General features: G+C 32.5%; 2 protein-coding genes across 4 annotated transcripts in view; one reads left to right on the top strand and one right to left on the bottom strand.

Moving 5' to 3' along the window:
- LOC118203726 (transmembrane emp24 domain-containing protein 4-like) overlaps nt 1-2,372 on the top strand; it is a 31,970-nt gene extending 29,598 nt beyond the window's left edge. The window contains exon 4 of the mRNA XM_035376007.2: nt 1,561-2,372. Coding sequence (XP_035231898.1) covers nt 1,561-1,710 — 150 coding nt within the window. The 3' untranslated portion in view covers nt 1,711-2,372. The remainder of the gene's footprint in view (nt 1-1,560) is intronic.
- LOC118203725 (FAD-dependent oxidoreductase domain-containing protein 1-like) overlaps nt 1-23,607 on the bottom strand; it is a 97,173-nt gene that overhangs the window by 5,544 nt on the left and 68,022 nt on the right. The window contains exons 7-9 of one of the 3 annotated variants that reach the window (XM_085820348.1): nt 17,659-17,794; nt 9,067-9,171; nt 1,285-1,665 (exon numbers count right to left, since the gene is read on the bottom strand). In XM_085820348.1, the coding sequence (XP_085676474.1) occupies nt 1,642-1,665; nt 9,067-9,171; nt 17,659-17,794 (265 nt within the window). In that variant the 3' untranslated portion in view covers nt 1,285-1,641. Of the gene's footprint in view, nt 1-1,284; nt 1,666-7,246; nt 7,539-9,066; nt 9,172-17,658; nt 17,795-23,607 lie in introns of those variants that run through there. The other 2 variants (XM_085820346.1, XM_085820347.1) reach the window with 2 other exon arrangements.

Below are 23,607 nucleotides of genomic sequence, written 5' to 3'. Positions count from 1 at the left end.
AAACTGGCTCGTATACACATTACACATGGGAAAAATGGCTCTCTGCTTAAAAGGAGGGATGCCTTCGTGACAATGAGAAAAAACCATGAAAACGCCCATGCAACCAGCCTATTCGCCGTTATTCGAACCCTCGGATCGAACTATGAGTGTTCAGCGACTTTACCGCTCGGCCATTTGTGGGTCTTTATGAAATGGAAGGCAATAATTTTATTTAAAATGAATGTCAGAAATACCAAGATGTTTCGAAAAGTTGGATGTTTTTTAATATACTTGCAAAATGCCTGAAGAAAAAAAGCAAGCCATTAAGAAGAAAAAAAATTAGTACATTTTTAAATTTAAAACTTTTTAATCTTATGATGTTTGATTCTTGCGATTTCAAAAATAAAATATTTGACTAAAATATGAATAACATTTTAAGAAACTAAATGTAGGATGATAAAATTGTGTAAAGCAATGAGCACAATGTTAAAGCTATTTAAAGCAATATATGCAAGTCATCCTAAGTTAAAATGTCGGTTATAGATCTTCCTCATTTATATATCTTTTCTGAACGGAACACTGAAAGACGTGTTAACTGTGTTTTACTGTATTTTCTCTTTTACTATATTCAGTTTTCTGATGCATCCGAGTCTGGGACACAAAGTATTCTTCCGAAAAAAACGCAATTCAAATAAATAATATCAAATCAAATAAACAAAAGAGAGTTCTTAATATTTATTCTCCCGTTTTGCTTCAATTTGAAAGTTTTTCTAAAATTTGTTATTTTTTAGTTGTTTAAGAAAGTTATTTAGAGGTTAACTCTACATATCTAAAGTAAATGCAAGTTTGAAAATGTAACATTACAATTGGGAGGCATAATCAAGAAAAATTTCTTGCAGGTACCAAAATTTAGATTTTAGATAGAAAATAAATTCGAATTTTTCCCTTTATGTTGTAATTGTTATTGTTTATTACGTTTTGGTAAATACCTGTATGGATTAGGCATTTTTTTTTGGGGGGGGGTCACATTTGTTTTCATACATTTCCGTTTTCCTGCGTTATTTAAAATATCAGCTATCAAATATTAACAAAATGACTCTTTTTTTTCCTCACTTTTATTATAGATCATAACCTGCTTGCTTTGAAAGAAATTCTTAAAAAGGTTTTTAATAAAAAAATAATTTATTCAAAATGTTTTGAAAATGAACTTGCATAAATACTCAGACACTATGAACAAATATTTTATATTTAATAAAAGCATGAAAGTAACAGTCATTCAGTATTTCTTTGAATATCCTTCAAATGAATTTTTAAAAAATATAAGTGTACGGAAACAAATACTATAAGCCATTGTGTGAAAGTAGCAGTATAAGTTTCTAAAAATCAAGCATTAAAATGTAGCGAAAAAGGTCGCAATTTTCACTTTTACTGCCACATTCTAAGTATTTGAAAGTTTACATTGATATGTTTGTTAATTGCACATGAACGTACAGTTGTAATCCAACTTCTTCAGTGGTTCTTTTTATTTTATCATTTTATGTGTCTAAATGTTATTTACAGACTGTTCGATTTTTCTTTCAGTACAGAGAAGAAACGTTCCGAGCAAGCACTGAGAAGATCAGCTGGAGAATTCTTTTATGGTCCGTAGCACAGACGATAATATTAATTCTTACTGGCATTTGGCAACTGCAAAATATGATTAATTTTTTTGAATCAAAAAAGTTAGTGTAATTCCAAACATAATGCTATCTCAATGCATGGATCATTTAACTGAATTTGAGTTTCCTTTTACTGATATAGTTTGATTTACTTTTAATAATGATAAAATTCTTGAAGTACAAATCGAGCTCGGTTTTAATGAGTAAGGTATCGGCTTATCTTAGATAAAAATTACATCGCAACGCGAATTTATGTGATCATTTTCTCCTTTCTATTACTATCATTTATTGAATTATTTTTATTTAATTTTAATAGTTGCTGAAGCGCCTTTTCTAAACTTATAGGAATAAAAAAGACTGAAATTCAAGAATATCTAATATACTATCCGTTTATTTAATGCGGAACTATGGAAAAACTACTATTGCAATCCACCAGAAACACAAAACTGTCTATGAAAAATACAAAATAGTAAAGAAAAATGCTTAGCTAGCAACGATATATAACAGTGCATACTACAGCAATATCTGGCAACTGCTTTTAACAACAACAATCCGCAATTCAATGGTACAGGTAATATGGAACGTATAAACATTGTTAACCATTCATTAAAAGCAAATTGCTCAGTCTTAAAATATATATCACGTGTAGAGCCATTAACTTCTGTTTCACAATGAGTTATATCAGGAGCAATGTAAGCGAAAACTAACAGCATGCAAACTTTGAAGACAAAAAGAAAGGAGGAGGTTGCAAGCGCGATACAGAGCGAGAACTTCAAATTCTGTTTTATACAGCCAAATGAACCACCTGAATTAAACTGCTTGAAAGCACAGGTAAATTATTAATGATATTTTGCTATTATGTGAGTTATTCTTTCTTATGCTTTTAACTCTGCTTGGATTAACGGTGGATTGTTGCTCCAGGCATTACTCTGTTGAGGATGGACGATGGAACCGAAACGGGCAATGAGAAAATTAGCTTTGCTGGAGGATGCTGAAGCTTTGAAATAAAGCTCTTCAGTATTTAGATAATGCTTCTCTTATACATATTACTGATCAAAAATATATATACATATATATATGAATTAAATCTACTACTTCCAAAGACCAAGAGAAAATTTTGTAATAAATAAAAATGCATGAAAATAAAAATAAAATCAATAAATTTTCACAAAATAATTACGTTGAACTGAAACGGAAGGCACTTGTAATAAATACTTTAAAAAAAGTAAGCCTTAGTACAAAATTGGGAAGAAATTGTAGCTAAGAAGCTTAAAAATAAAAAAATCAAAGTATTAGTGCCGGGAACTTGTGCAGGACAAACCCGAACATTTCAATAAGTCACATTTATTCAATAAATTGCCTTCCTTTCCGGTTCAATATAATTATTATATGGAAACCTTTTGGTTTTACTTTTTATTTTAATTTATTTTTTATGTATTTGAATGATTAAAAAATTTTTTCTTATCTTTGGAAGTAGTAGATCTGGTACTTACATATTAACGCCACCGCAACAGAAGTTGCGCTGATGTGCCAATAAAGAGCAAGCCTTTTGTTCGCATGCAGTTATCTTTTGGATTCCTTTTGGCCTTGTTATTTGTTGATTTTTCGCGCCATTTTTTAGTGCTATCAAAATGCGTCTTTGGGATTTCCCAAACACAGATGAAGATGCAATTTTATTTTTTCAGGAGCGAAATATTTTACAAAAAAAACGAAAATGTACCAATTTGCATGCTATGAAAATTTATTTTGGTAAACATATGTTTTGGAAATGTAATTTAAGACAGTGTGATCAGCAATTGGAACTTAGAAAAGACAACTGGTTTGAAGGAAGCAGAATTCCATTTTGTTCAGGTCTGAGATTCATATACTGCTAGTGTGAGGAGCTGACGTCGATTAAATTTTATTTTTCATACACAAACTGTTGCGAAAATGTGGGGCAGTGCTAAATGGAGGAACAAGAGACACAGGGGGACAGTGAGAAATCATTTAGAATCTTATTTAGCAGAGTTCATATGGCAACAGCATCAGGTCAAAGAAAATAGAGACTGTTTTGAATCTATGTTAAACTCTATATCGGCCCATTTTCCACCGAAATCCGATTGACTATTTTGATTTTAAATAAAGTGTTTTAATTTATGATTTGTCACACAAATTTTAGGTGTAGATTGTTTTTATTCGACAAGGTATTCTAAGTATACTTATTTGAAATTCTAAAAATTAAATCAGAAGTGCACCTATAAATATTTTAATAAACAAAATTCTTTTATTGGCAGATTATTTTTTCCTGTTAGTTAAACACGGAATTTTGAAAATTTTATTTTGTGACAAAAATATTCCCCCTCCCATCTGATCACTGCTGTTTTTTGATCAGTAATATCTATAAGAGAAGCATTATCTAAATACTGAAGAGCTTTATTTCAAAGCTTCAGCATCCTCCAGCATAGCTAATTTTCTCATTGCCCGTTTCGGTTCCATCGTCCATCCTCAACACAAGGTCTCATCATTACATATTTTATTATTCACTAAATACACGATGAAAATGATTTCTTTTTTATTCGACACCTGAAAATTAAGTTTGTTGTTGTCTACATTCGTCCATTTCGAAATATCCTGTTACGCTGCGTGTCCCGAACTTATTATCCTTTCAAACAATTCTATGAATTCATTATCGGATAGTATCTGACTATTAATGTTGCTTCATCTTTTTCATTTCTTCCTAAAATTTTATCAAAAGACTAAGGGATTGCCTTTTCTTATACTGTAGAGGCATTAGGTAGTTTTGGAAGCAGGCAAGATGAAAAATTAGCAACGCCTTTGCTGGGAATCGAACCGTGGACCTCAGGAATACGCGCTCAGTGTGCAAACCACCACACCATGAAGGCGGAAGAACTACCTTATATACCCCCCTTTTAAAGGGCAAGTATGGTTTTTTAGGGGACCCAATTGCTAAATCCTGGGTGTGCAGAGTCATCATCCAACACTCTTTTAGTTCAGGCACCACTGTAGAGACATTAGGTATTTTTGGAAGCAAGCAAGATGAAAAATTAGCAATGCCTTGCAGACCTCTAGTATATGCGCCTAGAGTGCAGACCATCACACCACGAAGGCGGGAGCATTACCTTATACTACAAACTCCAAGGTTTCAGCACACATGCAAATCACATTGTCAGTCATATGTGTTTCAGTGCTTGGTGCTTGGCTAATATCATCTTAATTTTTTAAAATAGGTAAAATGCGTTATCCTTGATATAGCTTTATATACCCTTTCTTCCATTAACTGTATGACAGAGGGGGCATAGCGAGCAACAAAATCGCTTTCGCTTCACCTGACAATAGCATCTTTTCATCTAGACAACATGGGGCATTTTGATAAACAATATGGCTTTTTCAAACAGATTTAACTTCTTTAGATGTTGTTTCATATGTAGAATAAACTCTGAATTGAACTTCATTTAAAAAATACTTTCACTCACGCATGCAGACTTTTGGTTCGTGTAATGTCCTGGCAGAGAATTGAAAGTAATGTTCTGGAATGAGTTGGGAATTAAAAGCAATCACAGGTTTTTACTGCTACTAACTTCACTGCAAAAGAGAAGTCAGACTCAATTCTTACATCCTTATATTCTTTTTTTATATCCTTTCTTGCATTCTTATAATTACATATGACACAATAGGAAGGCTGTTAAAATTCATTACTGAAGAGAACGGTCAAAAGATCAACCACTCATCATAACAGAATTCGCGAATGTCACAGATTTTCGTAGTCCTTTGCATTCATTTATCCATTTGATAAATAAATTAGCGGAAAGGACCAGAATTCAGAAAACAATGTAGATATTCCTTTTAGAATTTCGATAACATTAGACTTGTGCAATCAGCATAAATCTTGAGTACATCAAACAGCTGCTTTTTTACATATTGCGATATGATTTCCTTCTGTAAGTGACTCTTATTCTCGTAAACAAGACAAGTAGTTTAAATGCTACAGCAAGATGATGATGGCTGTATGACACAGGTAAATTTGAGAAAGATGTATATGTATAGAAAGTTCTACTTCTTTAAATATGCATATCTATAACCATAATAATTTGAGTGGTGTGATCCTTTGGAATCTACAAATTATACCTATAAATTACTTAAATAAAAAAATAAAACTATAATTCTTTCTTCCATTTTTTTTTTTTTTTTCTTTTCCTTTTCTTCTTCTTAAAAGTTTATACTTCAGAATTAGAGGAAGATACAGAAATTTTCAGGCGGCTTTTCTTTCTGGGTAATGCAGAGTTATTCAATCTCGCATTAACATTATCAGTTTGAAAAATATAAATTACCATATGCTACTGAGCAAAGAACCTTTACATTGATTAATATAATGGTTCTCAAATCTTTCTGAGTCACGACACATTTTCCCAATTAAAACTTTTCCACAGTTCCCTTATCTTAAGTAAAAGTATGACTAATCGTACGTAAGAGTTAAAAATAGAGTTCATGTATCTTCATTATTTAACATTTTGTTTTACTTTATTAATAATTAATTATTATAAATTAATAATTAATGTGATGGACGTGTTTGCACATTTTCTCAAATCATAGAATTAAATTGGACACAGCCACCCTTATTTCCTTTTCACACTGACTTTTGCTGTATACTTTCTTTTTATTAAAGCCAAAAACCCAGCCTCACACAAATACGATGTCGAAAATGGAATTAAAATAAGCAAAGACATTTGGAAGGGGATATTCATCTTTTATTGAAATCCAAAATTTTGTCAATTCTATGCTGCAAAATTCTGCTTTCAAATTGTTGTCGCAAGATAACTCGTTTCTCTTCTACCACAGAAGTACATTCAGATGGAACATTAATATCAAATGGATCTTGAATCCATGCAAACATATCAAATTTTATTATTTTGAAAGTATTTATCAAACCAAATAATTAGCTATCTAGCCTCTCATAAGTACCCTTCAAACATGGTTTTTATATCTTGAGAAAGATCAACTTTATTCAACATAAAAAATTGCTGCAATACTAAAAAACAATTTTTGCCTGCATCTTCATTCAATTTTCTTCTCCATAGTTAGTGTTTATATATATATATATATATAAGATAATAATGTTTCTATTGACTTCAAAAGGTTTCTTCATCTTTTCTGGGATTTCACGGCAGCTAGGGGAAAGAAACTATATAAGAGAGCATCAGCTCTCATATTTTTCTGTTCAGAGCTGACTTCGGAACATTGGGATACCTTCGTATGAGCCTATTAGATGCACTTTGCATTGCAATGTGTTTATTGTTCTTAGTGGTTCAAAGTGTAACTACTGATTGTGCTCTGTGATACTAAGAAGATCTGTACGAGTACTTTTGTGAATAGATCCAAAACTGAAAAATGTTTGTTTTGGGAAAGTACATTTTAAAAGCTATTTCTGTGTGCATTCAATCCTTTATCAACTGATGTGCATGCAACAGTATTATTTAAACAAAGAAAAAATTAAAAACATGTATTAAAATTAGCAAAGAAGTTTAATTTATGAGCAACAACATGCGATGTGAATATCCTGGTCTTGGTAATTGAGGTTCTACTGCATGTTATGAAAAAATCAGATTTACTGATTAGAAATAAAATATTTAATAATTATTATGAAAAATGTTAAACAATATTTTTTTCATATAAAGGCTCCTCATTAAAAATACGGTACAAATGGAACCTTGACATGTCAATGGTAACATATGCTTTATCTATTAACAGTTCCATCATAGCCCGTCCAATAGCAGGAGCCATTTGAATGCCATGACCACTGAAACCAGTTGCAAAGTAAATGTTTGGGAAATAAGGATGACATCCAAACAAAGCATTTTGGTCAAATGTGTTATAATCATAATACCCAGCCCATGCACTTGATATCTATAAAAATAAAATATCAATAAGTAACATGAAATGAACTACTAACACTATCTCAAAAAGGTGCCATTATTTAAACCACATGGATTATCTGGTAACTATTCTATTTATATTTTTTGCTAAGAGATGTTTCAGGCTTTTGCTATTTATATGTAAACAAAAACAATTATATTTATTTTCATAAATTTATGTATATTTCTATAATTTAATCTTTATATCTCATACATGTGCTGCATTTATCAAATTTAAGTTTACGAAGCTTATATTAATTTCCGTATATACTGCATTGAATGTTCTTAAGTTGATTAAGAATTCAAAATATATTAATTGAACTTTTATGCTTACATATATTAAAGCTGTTATATATTTAATGAAAACACTGAAATTGAATATTATTATAATTCAGACTAGTGTCTTATTCATTGAAAGATAAATGGGCAATTCAAATATAAAATTAATTCTTATAAATAAATCTGATGTGGACACCACATGACATTCTTGTACGGACCACTAAATTATTCACAATTTTGTCTGCATTTCATTTAAACTTATTTTCTCAAATTTCATTACAGATATGTTTTTCATTCAATCAATTCAGTCTCACTTCACAGCAAAGCAAAAATACATAAAAACTCAAAACATCTTCGTTAAAAATTGTAAAATACAGAAAAACATAAAACACAGTTGAAAGTTACAGTTGAAAAATGTACAACTAAAATTAGAGTTTTTACGCAAAAACAAGCAATTTGCCTGGTGGGCACAAAGACAGATTTTTCAGTGCACAAAATTGAAAGTTTACTTTTGGTCCACATGGTAAAAAAACACTGAAAGAGTGCAGAAACAGACTTAATTCACTATTGTACTAAAAGTTTCAAATGTAAACAAATGACGGCCTAGTTAGGCCTAGTGCCACTTAAATTTTAAACTGTTGATAATTCTACAATTACTGCATGCAGATTAGCTAAAGGCATAAAAAACCTTAATTGGAACATAAGAATAACATTACTGAATCACTTTTAAAGCAAAAAAATGCACAATTTACCATACATGAATAAAAAAACTGAGCTCATGAAGCTGGGTAACAGAGTGCGTGTGTCCATATGTATACCTTTGGTGCCGCCAATTGCAACCAAAAAGGAAGGTGCATAACTACATGTTTATAGCAGTCCCATATACAAAATTCCAATGTTCTGAAGCTATTCGTTTACGAGTTATGCAAGATACATATGTATGTACAGACGTCACGAAAAAATTTCTCATGAATCCACTTTAAATCCATTTTACAATCCATTTTGGAGAAAAGTGTCCTTTATTTTGTCAGTATGTACAGATGTCATGGAAAAGCATGGTTTATATGGATTTGAGAGTGGTCAAATTGGATGTTTTCATTGAAATATGATACCCGAAATTTTTAGCGATTACAATAACTCCATTATTTCGTAAAAGGAAGTAAAAATAAGTCAAGCAAAAATAAATCTGTAGATAAAAAAAAATTTAATCGCTCAGTCATACAAATAAAATCTATACTTACTTTAATTGCTTCGAATGCTGGTATTCGATGTGCCAGTACCGGCCAAACAGATTTTTCAAAAAAATTATAGTCTACTTCTAAGGTGCTGATATCCGGCTCTTCATTCTATAAAATATGGGGAAACAAATCACAAATAAATGTTTAAATGTTATAATTTTTATTAAATTGAACTTATATGAAATCTCATATTAGCCCTGAAATATACAAACGGAAATCAAAAAGCCACAATTCAGATACAATTTTCTACACTGGAATCTACACTCTTTTGCAAAAGAATTGAAGCACCAGGAAGGAAGTGGTTGTTTTTGATGAAACTGAATATGTGTACAGCTCCATACACAGATAACAAAATCATTAAAAAAATCAAGGTATTCAAATCAAAAATCAAAGTATCTGTTCACGGCTCACAATCACCCGTTGATGTTCAAATTAGTAGTTGGTCGAACAACCCCTGGTGGAAATATGATGTTTGAATTTGTCGGGGCAAGGAGTGATAGAGGTTCCTAATGTCATCCTGCAACACATTCTACCAGGCATTCATCAGTTGTTGCTCCAGATCTGCAATATTTTGCGGTGCCCGAATCTGTCGTCCTACCATGCCCCAGACATGCTCAATTGGTGAAAGGTCTGGTGACCTTGCTGGCCAAGAAAGCGTATCAACCACACAGAGACAGTCAGAGATATGCCAGCGGTATGTGGCCTGTCATTATCTTGTTGGAAAATGGCCCCAGGATGACGTGCCATGAAGGGTAATGCAAGCGGCCGCAGGATGGTATTAACATATCTTTGAGCTGTTAAAGATGTATGGAAGATGACTAAAGATGATCTGTTGTCATAAGAAATAGCACCCCACACCATCACACCAGGGGTTAGGGCTGTATGCCTTTGTAAAACAAAGGCTGATTGGGATCATTGGCCCCGTCCTCTCCAGGCATGAAAATGGTGGTCATCTGCTTCAAGAGTGAAGCAGGATTCATCGCTGAACAGTATAAAATGCCATGATGATCGGCTGCAACACCACTCCAGACGACTCCGCCGATGTTGTGGGGTCAAAAGCAAACGTCTTAAAGGCCTCTGTGAGTGTAATGTTGTCTCAGACAAACGCGTGAGATGGTGGACAATATCACGGGAGGTACAGATGCGGCTGTAGTGCAATGAAATACTTGACAATGATACTGTTAGGACAGTTCGGGCCTCGCGAACAATCATCCTATCTTGCCTTGCATTTGTGCTCCTTGGCCTTCCAGAGCCTTCATTTCGTCGGCAATTTCCTTGTAGCAAACATTGCTGCCAACAACTTTGCACAGCAGTGTCTGTACGCTGCAGGTGGCGGCCTATTGCTCGGTGTGACCACCTAGCTTCACACAACCCTACAATGCAACCACGTTTGAAGTCATTTAGTCGTCTGTAAGGTCTTCGATATCGTTGTAATGGCATCTTTAGTTGCTTCTTTATGGAATTATAATGGCAGCAACAAAAAAAGATAAATTTTTCGCCTCTGTTACTAGTTTTATACTTTCCGAATTGTGCACTAGAAATATGCACTATGATCGTTATTCCTGTTCATTTGCCTGGAAACTTTGATCATTTGTATGTTCGATCAAGATGTTTTTGCATACCAAATTTCGTCACGATCGCAAAAGTCCTTCTTGGTGCATCAATTTTTTTTGCAGTATTACTAATATAAATTAACTTTTCAATTCTAAATAAAACATAGCCAAAATATATTTCTTATATAAGAATATTAGAAAATGACACACTTCATTAAATGAAAGGTACAAAAATATCACTAATTTTTCAAAATTCTTCCATTCTCAAATTCTTTATTTTTAATTTACATTTCTAACAATTAACCTTTGGTTTTACTGAAAATAACTATAACAAACTGTTTACTTTAAATTACCATGATAAAATATTTCACTCACACTTTTATTTCTGACAGCTTGAATATTTTGGTCTGAAATATATATATTGAATCTGAAAGCTTTAAGATTTTTTTTATTATTATTTAATAATTAGCTGTGCTATATTAAACCTTGCCAAATCTCCTTCTGAAAAGGGGACGAAAAGTAAACTACACTCAATTTCTGAAGACTCTGGATTAAAAAAAAAAGAAACAACAGTTTGATAGAGTTTTGCATTGGTATTATTGCTTCAATCCACAAACAGGCAGAATGAAGCTGTTTTAATGTAATCAATAACAGATGATTTATCTTTCATAATCATTTCTTTAGGAACTGCAGACGTTTTTTGTCCTTTCACTTGAGTATTTCTTAGCAATTTCGTTATCAGGAAAGGTTTTTCTAAACAGAGTTGTAGCAGGATCTGATGTATTCAATGCCAAGTTGAGCTTTAGTAGAAAAGCAGAGAACAGGCATTCTGCTTAAATAATTTTTTGGTCCTTTGTTTCCATAGAAGAATTTGGTACAACTGGCATTATCCTTGTGCTTTTTAAGTACACACATGTCTTTCACTGTGTGAAATCGAAAAATTGCACTGGCAAACGGTGAACATCGCAAATGTATTACATTTCCTTGACGAAATAATAGAAGGAAAATCATCTGTGTACGATTTTTGAAAGGCATATTAATATTTTACCTTTTTCGTCAACACAAATGAAAGATTGTAATTTCCTAAAATATTCCTTGAAAACAAGTGAAACTCACAGTGCTCAGCGGCGAGACAAACGATATAACAACGTTGATCTTGCTTTGTACTCATTGGCTAATATATGCCAGATGGCCCGTAGGCATATTTCACAAGTGCACATCTGTGTAGCCACTGAGGGAGTGGCTTCTAGGATAGACCAATAAGCATCCAGCAATATTTCTGTCATGTCACATGACCTTTCGCACGCTTTAAGATTTAAGCAAGATGCTTGAAAATATTTTGCCACGCAATTTTCTGTACATCGTCTATTTCTTCTGAAAATTGTCATTGCGAAGATCGATCAAATATAAGCAATTATGAAGATTTCACTACCTGGTTGAAAGAATTTGAAATAAGTACAAACACGTGTTGGATACTCCGTAAAAATATTCATGCAAAATATTACTTACTAATAAGTGATAAATAAGACAAAAGAAATATGTGATGCACATGAGCCCAAATGCAATCTTTACATAAAACTATGCATATGAGAAAAATATTTACACCAGTTATATATATAAATAGAAGTCAGCACTTTTTATTTCAGTCTTAGAAAAAGATGTTATAATAGAATTTGAAATAAATACAAACACGTGTCGGATACTCCGTAAAAATATTCATGCGAAATATTACTTAATAAGTGATAAATAAGATTAAATAAATATGTGATGCACATCTGAGCCCAAATGCAATCTTTACATAAAATTTTGCATATGAGAATATTTACACCAGTTATTAATTAAAAATAAAATATTTACACCAGTTATATATGTAAATAGAAGTCAGCACATTTTATTTCAGTCTATAAGAAAAAGATGTTATAATAATAGCCAATGCAGAATTTTATTTAAAGTGAACTTCCCTAATTTGCATTTAGTGTGTTAAATTTCCCATTTAATAACTGCTCACTCTTTAATATACTGTCTATGCAAGAAATATTCATCAAACAGAATGAATTTATCTATTCACAACGAATATATTCAATTTATTCACATATAACTTTTAATGTTAACAAGGGATATAATCAGATCATACACAGTATGTATTCTGAATCTTACACTTTCAAAATCAAATGAATGCAAGCACTGAGATAAGAAAACACTAGATTCATTGTAACACTTCCAGACCTTCTCAGCTCAATAAATAATAATAATAATAAACTATGCACATGAATTCTCTTAATCCACATTTGTTAGTAAATATTCGAGGCTAATTGTAGCCTGAGTCATTTTCTCGGTGTAAAGAGCGATAATATGCCGTGAACATCAATCCAAATATCACAGCGTGATAAAAATTGTGAAAGTGAAATGTCAGCGATTAATTAAACTTATAAAACGAAAGCACTACGAGATTTTCTACTTTTACACCATACATTTATAACTGCGAAACAAATGCAAATTAAAACGTAAACAACATACGCTCACGTTCACAAGAAGATTTAGCGTCACAAGAGCAAAAAAGTTAATTGGTCCATTTTTGAAACCCCTCCCTCAGTGGCTATGCTGATGTGCACTTGTGAAATATGTGGCCCGTACTAATGTTTGATGCTCACTGGAGAACTGGAAGACGACGTTTTCGGATACATTTGCTCTCACACAAAAACCAGAAGCGTGCCATAATGTCTCACTGACGAAAATAGTTTTATTTTGTATGTAGTCTAGAAAAAAACCATGTACTTTCAGACGTCAAAAATCTCATTTTGGGGTGCAATAATGAAGTATTAAGCCAAGCTAGTTAAAAATCGTGAGAAACTTTTAAGAATAAGAGAAAGTCGGGAGAAATATGTTGTAAATCGGGCTGGTGGGAGTACAGTAGGAAATCGGAAGAATTGGTAACTATGTTTCTGTGATGAGTACAGATTTCTTTAAGCTGTCAACCGTGGCGACATCAGCAGAATCTCTATCATCAATTTGTTGTCCGACAGCAAAACCTCTTCCTCCAGTTTGCTGCTCAGCAGCAGAAACTTTCTTCGATTCGTTGTTTGGCAGCAAAAATTCTTTCATCAGTTTCTCTAACTTTATTTTCAACCACATCTATTCTGCCTTCCATAGCCTCGAATTTGTTTTATATTACAGTAGTAATTTCTCTTTTCATTTCCTCTTGATCTGCTTCAATCTTTTCTAAAACAGACCTTTCCTTTCTTTCTTGGATTGATTCCATCTCTTCTTTAACAGAGGCGAGCCAAGAATCCAAAGAATCCAAAGCAAAGAAAGAAGTACATCAAAACTGTGAAGCTCACACGGGGATCTTTCAACAGTCTGAAGTCTACTCGAAACTGAAAAACTGATGCTCTCTATGGTCTAAGATAGTTTCCCTCCAGTTACCGAGAAATTTCTAGTATCTACCATTTCTCGAAATTACTGATTAGCATATATGGTTATAGATACATACAGCATGGCTGTGCAAATTGTATCACTTAACTATTAGCGTAATATAACGATAACTGTACCTCTTCCGGCAAAACGTGTTATCCCCTAGTCAACGATAATGTTTCACATCATGTTCCGTCATCCTGCAATATTTGTGAGGAAGACCGTGAAGAGAATATGAGCACAAGATTTATGTGCTGGAGTTGAAGAAAAAAAAAAAAAAAAAAAATATTTGATCATTGTTGGAATTAATTGCACAAAGAAATAGAAAGAAGAAAGTTTTATTATAAGTGTTGAATTTTAAACGTAGTACGACTTAAGCTATAGATGGTATGACTTAAAACTTTGGTTGTCTAAGTCATATTAAGTTTGTGCTCATAAATTTTATCAATTTCATCCAAGACAGTAGATCATATGGAATTTTATTGTCATAAATATCAGCGTCGACAACACATGATATTGTTACCACAGATATGTTTTTTATTTTTTCATTGACTTTACGATTTATACCCATATTTTCTTAGGGTGTACGACTTAAGCAACCTTGCCCTATAAGGGCTGGATACGGTTACAGTTACTTATGGCTACCAAACGTAAAAATGCTGAACTAAAATGTCACCAAGTATGCGACTTTTGGAGATTTCTCACCAAATTTGGCAAAAAATTGGTCACCAAAATCATTGCCAGCTCAGCAAAAAAAACATTTTCCTTAATGTTAAATAGGCTTGTTCCTGTAATCTTAATTTTCTGGCAGAGCTTCCTCTCTTGACGCATTTCATGTTACATTATGCAAAAGATACTATCATTTTTTACTTATAACTTCAGTAAAGTTATTTACATATGTACAAAATTCATAACAATTTATATCCAAGCTGTCACTAAGAAAGCAAAGGGTAAGTTCTGAAATTAGCTGTCCTGAATTTGAGAGAAACAAAATTCCAACAAAGAATAAAAGGTTGTAAGGATTATGTTAATTTTATTAACAGTTAAATTTTGAGTTAAACTTCCTTTCCTATCGTTTCTTAATTTCTACTTACCACTGCCGGCCAGAATGCAGTTTTAGAATCACGTCTGATTGTAAATTGAGGAAGAGTGGTATTTAACCGCGAAGTTCTGCTGTCTTAGTCAGAGAGAACCAGAGATTCTGTTTAGCACGCGTCTGCCTTTTTAGGCTACTCTCTCTTAAGCTATTATTATCTCTCTTAAGCTGTTATTATGCTCAGCTGTACTTTAGACTCTTAATAGCTTTGCAGTCAATGAGCGTTAAGGGGCCAACTCCGTTAGAAGTTTGACAGCTCCGGCTATATCTCTTTAGTTAAGATTAGTTTAGTTTAATTCTTAGTTTCTTAAGTTCAAGCCCGAGTGTGGGCTTTATTGTACAACTGCAAGACGGAGTTCTGTTAAACTTTAGCTGGAATAATAAAGGTTATTTCACCCTTCTCGCTTGTTGTTTTCTACCCCATAAACTCAAGCAATTATTCGCTTACTAGTTCTTAAGATTCTTCACATTCAACTGTAAGTTAGAAGTACACAGTACAAAGTTAATTATAATTTTTCTTTAAAATATCAAAGTACTTTAAAAGGGAAATTTAATTCATAAGAAATATGATCATGAAAAGAAATGTCTGTTATGACACTAGGGCTTAATTTCTAAAATTAGAAGTGCTGGAGCCCTATGGAAGGCCATTGAAAATAAAAGGGCAAAAATAAAATTAATAATACTTAAAACTAAAATTTAATTATATGTAAATATATAAATAAAAGTGTAATAAATTATTATAGGAATGATAAGTAGTTAAATAATAAAATACCAGAGCTCGGCATGGGGTACCAGTTGGAATTACAATATCATTCAAAATAAGAGAAATAGCTCAGCTGAGCTTTGGCTAAATTTAAACCCTCAATATACAGTACAAAATAAGATTTAAAGAGATGGCAGAAACAATGACTATCCTTTTTTCAGCACACCAATCGAAAACTGTAAAACGAATAAAATATCACTAATGAGAATAGAAAGAATGATTGAAACAGTATGAAAGTATGAAAGGACAATTTTAAGGAGCTGTACAGGTAGAAAATAAAGAAAAGAGACCAAGACTTTCTGACCACCATACCCCTGCCTATATAATTCTACTGTCAAGCAAACGTAATTGAGAAAAACATTTTCTACGATGTCGAGAATTGTTTTGTAAAGGGACAATTTCCGTTTTCTGTGTTTGGTTATATCATTTCGAAAAGTCTGCAGGTGCTCTTTTCCGTGGGAAGTCACTAGCACTGGGCTTGAATTCTAGTACTTTCAGAAGCGGAAACTTTTTTACTCTTATACTTAATTGCACTAGCTGGAGAATAAGCCTTTGGCATATGAATAGCGCTTTTCTTTCCTTAAAAATCTCCATCGAAGAATTTGATCCTCAGGGAAAGATTAAGCATGCATTCAGAAGTTAGAATCGATTTTTAAGGCCTTACTAATTATTAAAATAACGTTTTAGAAATCAAAAGAATTTTCTGTTAAAATTTTGGTTTAGTTACACAAATGAAAAGCTGGAGTCCTAGCACTCCTGTGCAATCTGGCTAAAATTCCGATTCATGACAAAAATTACTGCAGCCAAGCTCCAGAACAATTTAAGCTCTGAAAGGCACTAGTGTAATCGTCAAGAAATGTTTAAAAATTTTATTACAACAGAACTCTTTCAGGCACTTAATGAAAATAACAGAGTACTTCTGCCTTGAACAGACCTCTCCTTCATTCACGAAAGAAGAGATTTTGCTGCCATTTATCATTCAATAACTAACTCTCAAGGAAAATCTGTCAATAATGTTAGCATTTTCTTTTTTCAGATAGCCAATGTTTTCTCATGAACTATATATTGCTCCAAATCAAACAGAATATTCAAAAAATGAAATAAATTTAAAAGGAATTTTTATGATAGTAATAAATATGGCATGAAATATCAAACAAAAATACATAAGTAAATATATGTGAAACAAGGCTAAGTTAATTGATTACTGCAGATAAAGATGTGGAAATGGGACAGAGTGAAGGTGACGTGACATGAGAGTAGGTGAACACAAATGCAAAGCTCCTACAGGTGATATGCATATTTTTTTTTTTTTTTTTTTTTTTTTAACATTAGGATTAAAGAAAAGTTTTTTTTCCCCTCTCATGATAATACTGTGATTGTAGTTGGTGGGCACCTAACGATGAGACTTCACGCAAACAGGTGCCTGCGAGCTACCAGGTGGATCCCAGTGGTCTTAGATAGATTATAATCCCAATCAGGCTGGAATTTGGACTTTTAAGTTTTAAAAATATTATAATTTCTTTGTATAAAATTTTAATACAACAAAAAACATAATAATATGCTTTATTTGCACTAATAAATCATTAAAATTTTTTTAAAATAGAAAACTCTTTTTGTTAGAAAGCCAAAACTTATATTAAATAAGTTTACACATATTATAATGCAAATTACACTTATAATTTGTGCAATTTTGCATCCGGAGTTATTACATTGGATTACAAAATCTTACATTATTTTATCACACATATTAAAATTTCATTTTATTTACTTACAGGAGATGGTGATCTTCCACAAATATATTTGCCACCTAATCCTTCTCGACGCACGTAAGTACCCGAAGAATCAACTATAAGTGGCATGTCTATTCCAGGTCCATTGTCACAATTAACAACATAAACATACCTTTTCCTTTAAAGAAGCACATAAAAGCCAAATATTAGAAAACTAACTATTGAAATAAATTTCTAAATTTAAGAATGTTAAAACAAAGCGTTCAAAAAATGAGACTAATCCAAGAATCTAAAATCCAATACTAAAATCCAAGAATAATGTAAAATTTACAAAAACAAAACATGTTAGTAAACGAAAAATAAAATATGTATAGAGTAATTTAAAATAAAAAAAAAATTAGACAGTGAACATATCAGAAAGGATGTTTAGAAGTGATGATAGGGGCAATTAAATTGAGCCACCAGAGATTTGGTAGTGGGAGATACTAGAGATCAAGCTTAACCAAGACAGGAGAAATATCTATATATACCTCATTGTTGGTTGCATCCACACGGTTATTAAATTTAAAAATTCTGTGTCTGTTCATCTAAACACCGAAAATCAAAATTTGTCATCTGATCCAGTTGCTATGAAAAGCTTAAAGCATCACAGAATGCTTGACTATTTAAACAGGTACATTCGGCTACAGCATAATGCTTTACAAGCAATTAATAACTCAAAAAACTACTCTGAAATTGCTTTCTTTTTAATAGTTCAGGTCATATTTTTCATCAAAAAGAAAAAATACTTGACTTTTTGTTATCTCTCAAAAAACAAATTTTTTTCAAAGTTTTTTTTCGGGGGGGGGGGGGTGTTTGCAGAAAAAAATTAATGCGGGGTTTTATTTACAGTCAAAAGTCATAAATTCGGACACCCATAATCCGGACCTCAAAGCTACAAACTTTCTGCGCATGCGTCGCGTTCACGCATGCGCACAGGCGTTTACGAGTGCGCGTATGACCTTTACGGCTGCTAATATGTTTGTGCGCATGCGCGTTTAATGTGTAACGGAGGTATAAGCTGAGCTAAAATTATCTAATTCAGTTAATGTTGCAGATTGCGTTGTTCGTTAATCTTCGAATTGGATCCGTCTTATTATTTTTTGCAGACTGTTAGAGCAATTTCATAAAAGTAAGCTTGAACTTTCGATTATGTCAAATAGAATTTTTGATATATATTTACTAATATGTAATTTGTATCTACAAAGCGAAAGTATGTTTTGAAATCCGAAATCTGTTTATGAATTTCACGCCGCGGATTGAAAGTTGATTTGTCAGCACTAACCTTATCTTCAGGGCAGATGTTTTTATTTTATTTGGCTTATAATTCCTTACTAAGTGTAGTATTTCATCTCGATGTACTCCGTCTTTGATATGATTTAAATCAAGTTCCTCGTCATTATAATTCGCTTCCGATAGTGAAGAAAGTGACCCAGAGGTTATTGAAAACGAAAACATTTCGATTGACAAATAAGTCGATATTCTCGGCACAGCAATTACGGGACTTGAACAGCGGAACTTTGTAACTGAACAAGAAATTATGTCTGTTTATAGAATTAAAGAGAAAGTATTATCACAGAAAACGAAGCAACTTAAACAACTTACATTGAAAGAAATGTTTAATAAAGTACACAAATAAATATTAAAGTTTTTTGTAAATTTTGATAGCCTTTAGATCATAATTGTTCTTTATTTCATAAATTACGGTTTCATATTTTTAATTTTATAATTTCTGCATGCCATCTTACGAGATTTAAACTGATGATCTATAATCCGGAAAAATCGATAATCCGGAATCGCCGAAGTCCCGACGAGTCCGGCTTAACGACTTTTGACTGTATTTATTTTTACTCTCTCTCTAAGACCAAAGTGGCATAAGAATCTGCTCAGTTCACCAAATGAATTGCTAATGATCTTATACAAATGCAACATTTTTATTTCTGAAACAGTAAAATCTGAATTTTTTCCACAGAATTTTTCATGAGTCTGGCAGAGGTAATATGTTTGTTTGAGGTAAGGTAATATAAAATGCATAATGATGCAATGCTGTCATTGCAACAGACATGTTGTCTTAGTAACTTTTGTGAATTCATTGATAATGTCACCATGTGTCATTAAGGCTTGGTTGACTGTGAAAGGTAAGTTAAATAAATATTTTACATGATATAGACAGCATCTGAACTGAAATATTGTTATTGTGTTTCATTAACACATATTTGCAGTTTTTTACAAGATATCTGCACAATTCAGATCCTGTGAAGATTTCATAGAGATTACAAGCTTATTAAAAAAATTATTACTTTTGGCAGATCCGGCATACATTTTATAAAACAAAATTTATATTTTATTCTAAAATTAATTGGTTTTACACCACATACAGCATATCACTAACAGGAAAAAACATACAGTATATCATTAACAGGGAAAAAATCAATAAATATAAATATTTCATAATAAATAATTCAAATTTAAAACTTGGGTTTTTGTTAGGTTAGGAAGGCAGTCTAATGCATATGGCATGGTGGTGTAACAATGATAAGTTTATTCAATTGAAAAAAATGGCAAAACACATCAGGATCAACTCCTAAAAAGTAGGACTTTCTAATTTATACTAGCTTGTATATATGTTACACAAGGGCATGCCTGGCACTTAACCATTTTTTGCCACGATATTCAAGACTCGTAAATTATGCTGTCCAATACCTACCTAAATTCTAGAAATTTTATTGCCCCTAAATATCACCACAGCTGCACTGCGCTATAGCGCTGTCCCTGCATATGGAAGAAATCCAAACCCTTTATTAAGCATTATTCCTGTTCCATATGAGTAATAACTGTGAAAATTTCGATGCAGCTAACCCATTCGCTAGTTAAGCTACCAGTGTTTAGCAGTCTCACAATAAAGAATCAGATTTATTCATGTATTTACTTCTGATATATATCCAGCAAGAGCATCTCCTGAAACTTTCATTATAAGCATTAAAAAAAGCAATCAGACAGATCTTAGGTACAATTTTGTTCATTTATATACTTAGTAAATATCTCATTGTAAAGAAAGATTTCCCCCAAAAAACGTTCTTAATAAAGTTAGGGGGTAGGGAAATATGAAATCAGTACCTTTAGTGTGGATAGTAATCACCACCCAAATCTATGATTTTCTGCCAAAGTTTTGGTAGTTTTTCAGTCTTTTGGCACAGAAACTCTTTTTTTTCCCCTTTGTTTTTCTGCCAATGTTTTGGTAGTTTTTCAAAGCCTTTGGCCATGAGTCTAAAAACAAACCACCCTCATTTCGGACGTCTTGTACAGAATGGAAGATAGCACCAGCAAGATGTAGCTGTAAGTGTGAAAAAAGGTGAAAGTCCGAAGGAGCAATGTTGGGGATATGTGGTGGGTGTGGCTAAAGATCCCATTCCAGTCAGTGCAGGATCCAGCCGGTAAATGTGGTCTTGCATTATCTTGATGTAATACAGTCAAAAGTCTTTAATCCGGATGTCCACAATCCAGAATGATCTATAATCCGGACCTCAAAGCTACAAACTTTAAATGCATTATGCATTTACACACGCACATAATACCGTTACGCAAGTGCATATGCGTTTACGTGTGCGCATAATATGTTTACGCATGCGCATTTAATGCATAGCGGATGGTATAAGCTAAGCTAAAATTATCTAATTATCTATTTCAGTTAATGTTGCTGATTGCGTTGTTCCTTAATCTTCTAAATGGATATGGCTTATTATTTTTTGCAGACTGTTAGAGCAATTTTGTAAAAGTAAGTTTGAACTTTCGATTATGTCAAAAAGAATTTCCGATTCTGGAGCTGTCAAAGGATGTAGAAAGCGAAAGCATGTTTTGATGTCCATCAAACAAAAAGTGGAATTGCTGCAAAAAATGGATAAAGGCATATCCTTTGTTTCTCAAACCATTCTGAAATCTGTTTATCAATTTCCCACTGCTCTGCGGGGGGAGGAAGGAGAAATGTCGCGGCGCGCAATGAACTGGAAGTTGATCTGTCAGCACTATCCTTATCTTTAGGGCAGATGTTTTTATTTTATTCGGCTTATTATTCCTTACGAAATGTAGCATTTCATCTCGATGTACTCCGTCTTTGATATGATTTAAATCACATTCCTCGTCATTATAAATATCACAAATACACATCAAATAGTTTTCTGGTCTCAATTTTCTAATTTCGACTATGTGTAATGTATGCTTTACGCTTGCGCGCGTTGAAAGAAATGTTTAATAAAGTAAACAAATAAATATTACATTTTTTTTTAGTAAATTTTTTACCTTTTTCTAGATACCAATGGCGATCCCACCTGATACTAAGTATGATCTTTTTTGTTAGTCAAATTGCGCATTACGAGACTGCCGACGGGCTGACAGGGCGCAGACACACACCATTTTCGGCCTGTGTAGTTGAAGTAAATCCATTTGTCATCACAAATGACAATTCGTCAAGAATTTTTTTCCTTGCACTAATATTCGAGCAGATTAATGCAAGCTGGAGCACGTCTATCCTTACTTGCTTGAGTCAGCTCACGCGGTACCCAACAATTGAACTTGTAAGTCAAGTTTATGCGATGCATAGCGTGACTAATGGACATGGCACTAACGTCTGACTCTCTAGCTCCTTAGCAAGCCCTCCAGTAGTTGCATACTGATCTTCCACAAGTTCTCGTAGGCCGGCCAGAGTGCTCTGCTTCATGAATGTCATAGTCCTCGTTTTCGAACTTTCGGTACCAAACCTTAACAGTGTAATATGATACAACATTAGTACATAAAGCTATACACATGATTTGCTGGCATTCTGTAACTGACTTTTTGCAACAGAACTGGAAGTAAATGATGGTTCTAATTTGGTAGCATGATAGTTCCATTTCAGACACCATGTATCACCACTTAATGATAAAGATATTTTTTACAAATTTAACAACACAGTCTTTTAAAGTTAGTCTCTTTCTTTCAAATGCCAAAAATCGTTTGACAAACTATGATTAAACATACAAATGCGAATTGTTTCCACAGATGATATTTGCGGTGGCGGGAAGCTTTCGTAAAAACCTGATATATATATTGTGGTAAATCAATTAATATAAAATTGCATTAATATAAAATAAATTGCATTAAATATAATAATAAATTGCATTAAATATAAATTTTTTTAATGAATAACTATTAGGTTTAATGAAAACAGTTTAAATTCTAATAACTCAATTTATAATTAAGTTAGTAATTACTTTTCTGTAAAAAAGAGAATTAATGTATTGTTAATATTTAAAAAAAAAAGTGTTAAGTTTGATATCTTTGAATTCTTTCTTGACTATACAAACTCTGAAATCCAAGCTCCATAACCATTGTTGCAAAGATTTGTTTTATTTAGGATAATTTATGATAAATATTGGTTTCTCTTTGTTTAAGATTATTAGCAGCAGTACCATCAATGTGTTAGAAAGTAAATTTTAAAAAATTTTATAATGATGAAAGTTTTTTAAGAGTTGAATGATGAAAGTTTTTTTAATATGATTTACTATTGATGAAATAGTAAATCATATTTTTTCACAAAAACAAAAGCGTCACATACTGCAATGGAATAACTGATTATATAGAATCTATTAAGTCAGAAAAAATGCTCAGTTCTTAATGAGTGTTTAATAGTGACTAAGAGTTGCCAATAGGTGGCGCTGCTAGCGAGTTTTTACTCTGGACCTATGTAATTATAATTGAGTTTTCTTTTGTTTGTGTATTTGATGTAACAGATCTTGGAGCTTCGTGATTGAGAATTTAAAATGTTTAGGGGCCAGATCGCTCCTTTACAACAACAAAATGGTCAATAAATGAATAATAAAATAAACACACTTGTGATGATAATTTTTGTTATGAAAAACCAAGTCAACCAGCTTCTGAATAGGGATAGCATCCCTAGCTTAACAATGAGTTTGCTAA

The sequence above is a fragment of the Stegodyphus dumicola genome, chromosome 7 (assembly GCF_044657685.1).
Source record: "Stegodyphus dumicola isolate Sdum_Otavi_A_Nest chromosome 7, ASM4465768v1".
Classification (NCBI taxonomy): domain Eukaryota; kingdom Metazoa; phylum Arthropoda; class Arachnida; order Araneae; family Eresidae; genus Stegodyphus; species Stegodyphus dumicola.
This window is presented reverse-complemented; position numbering and strand designations above follow the sequence as displayed.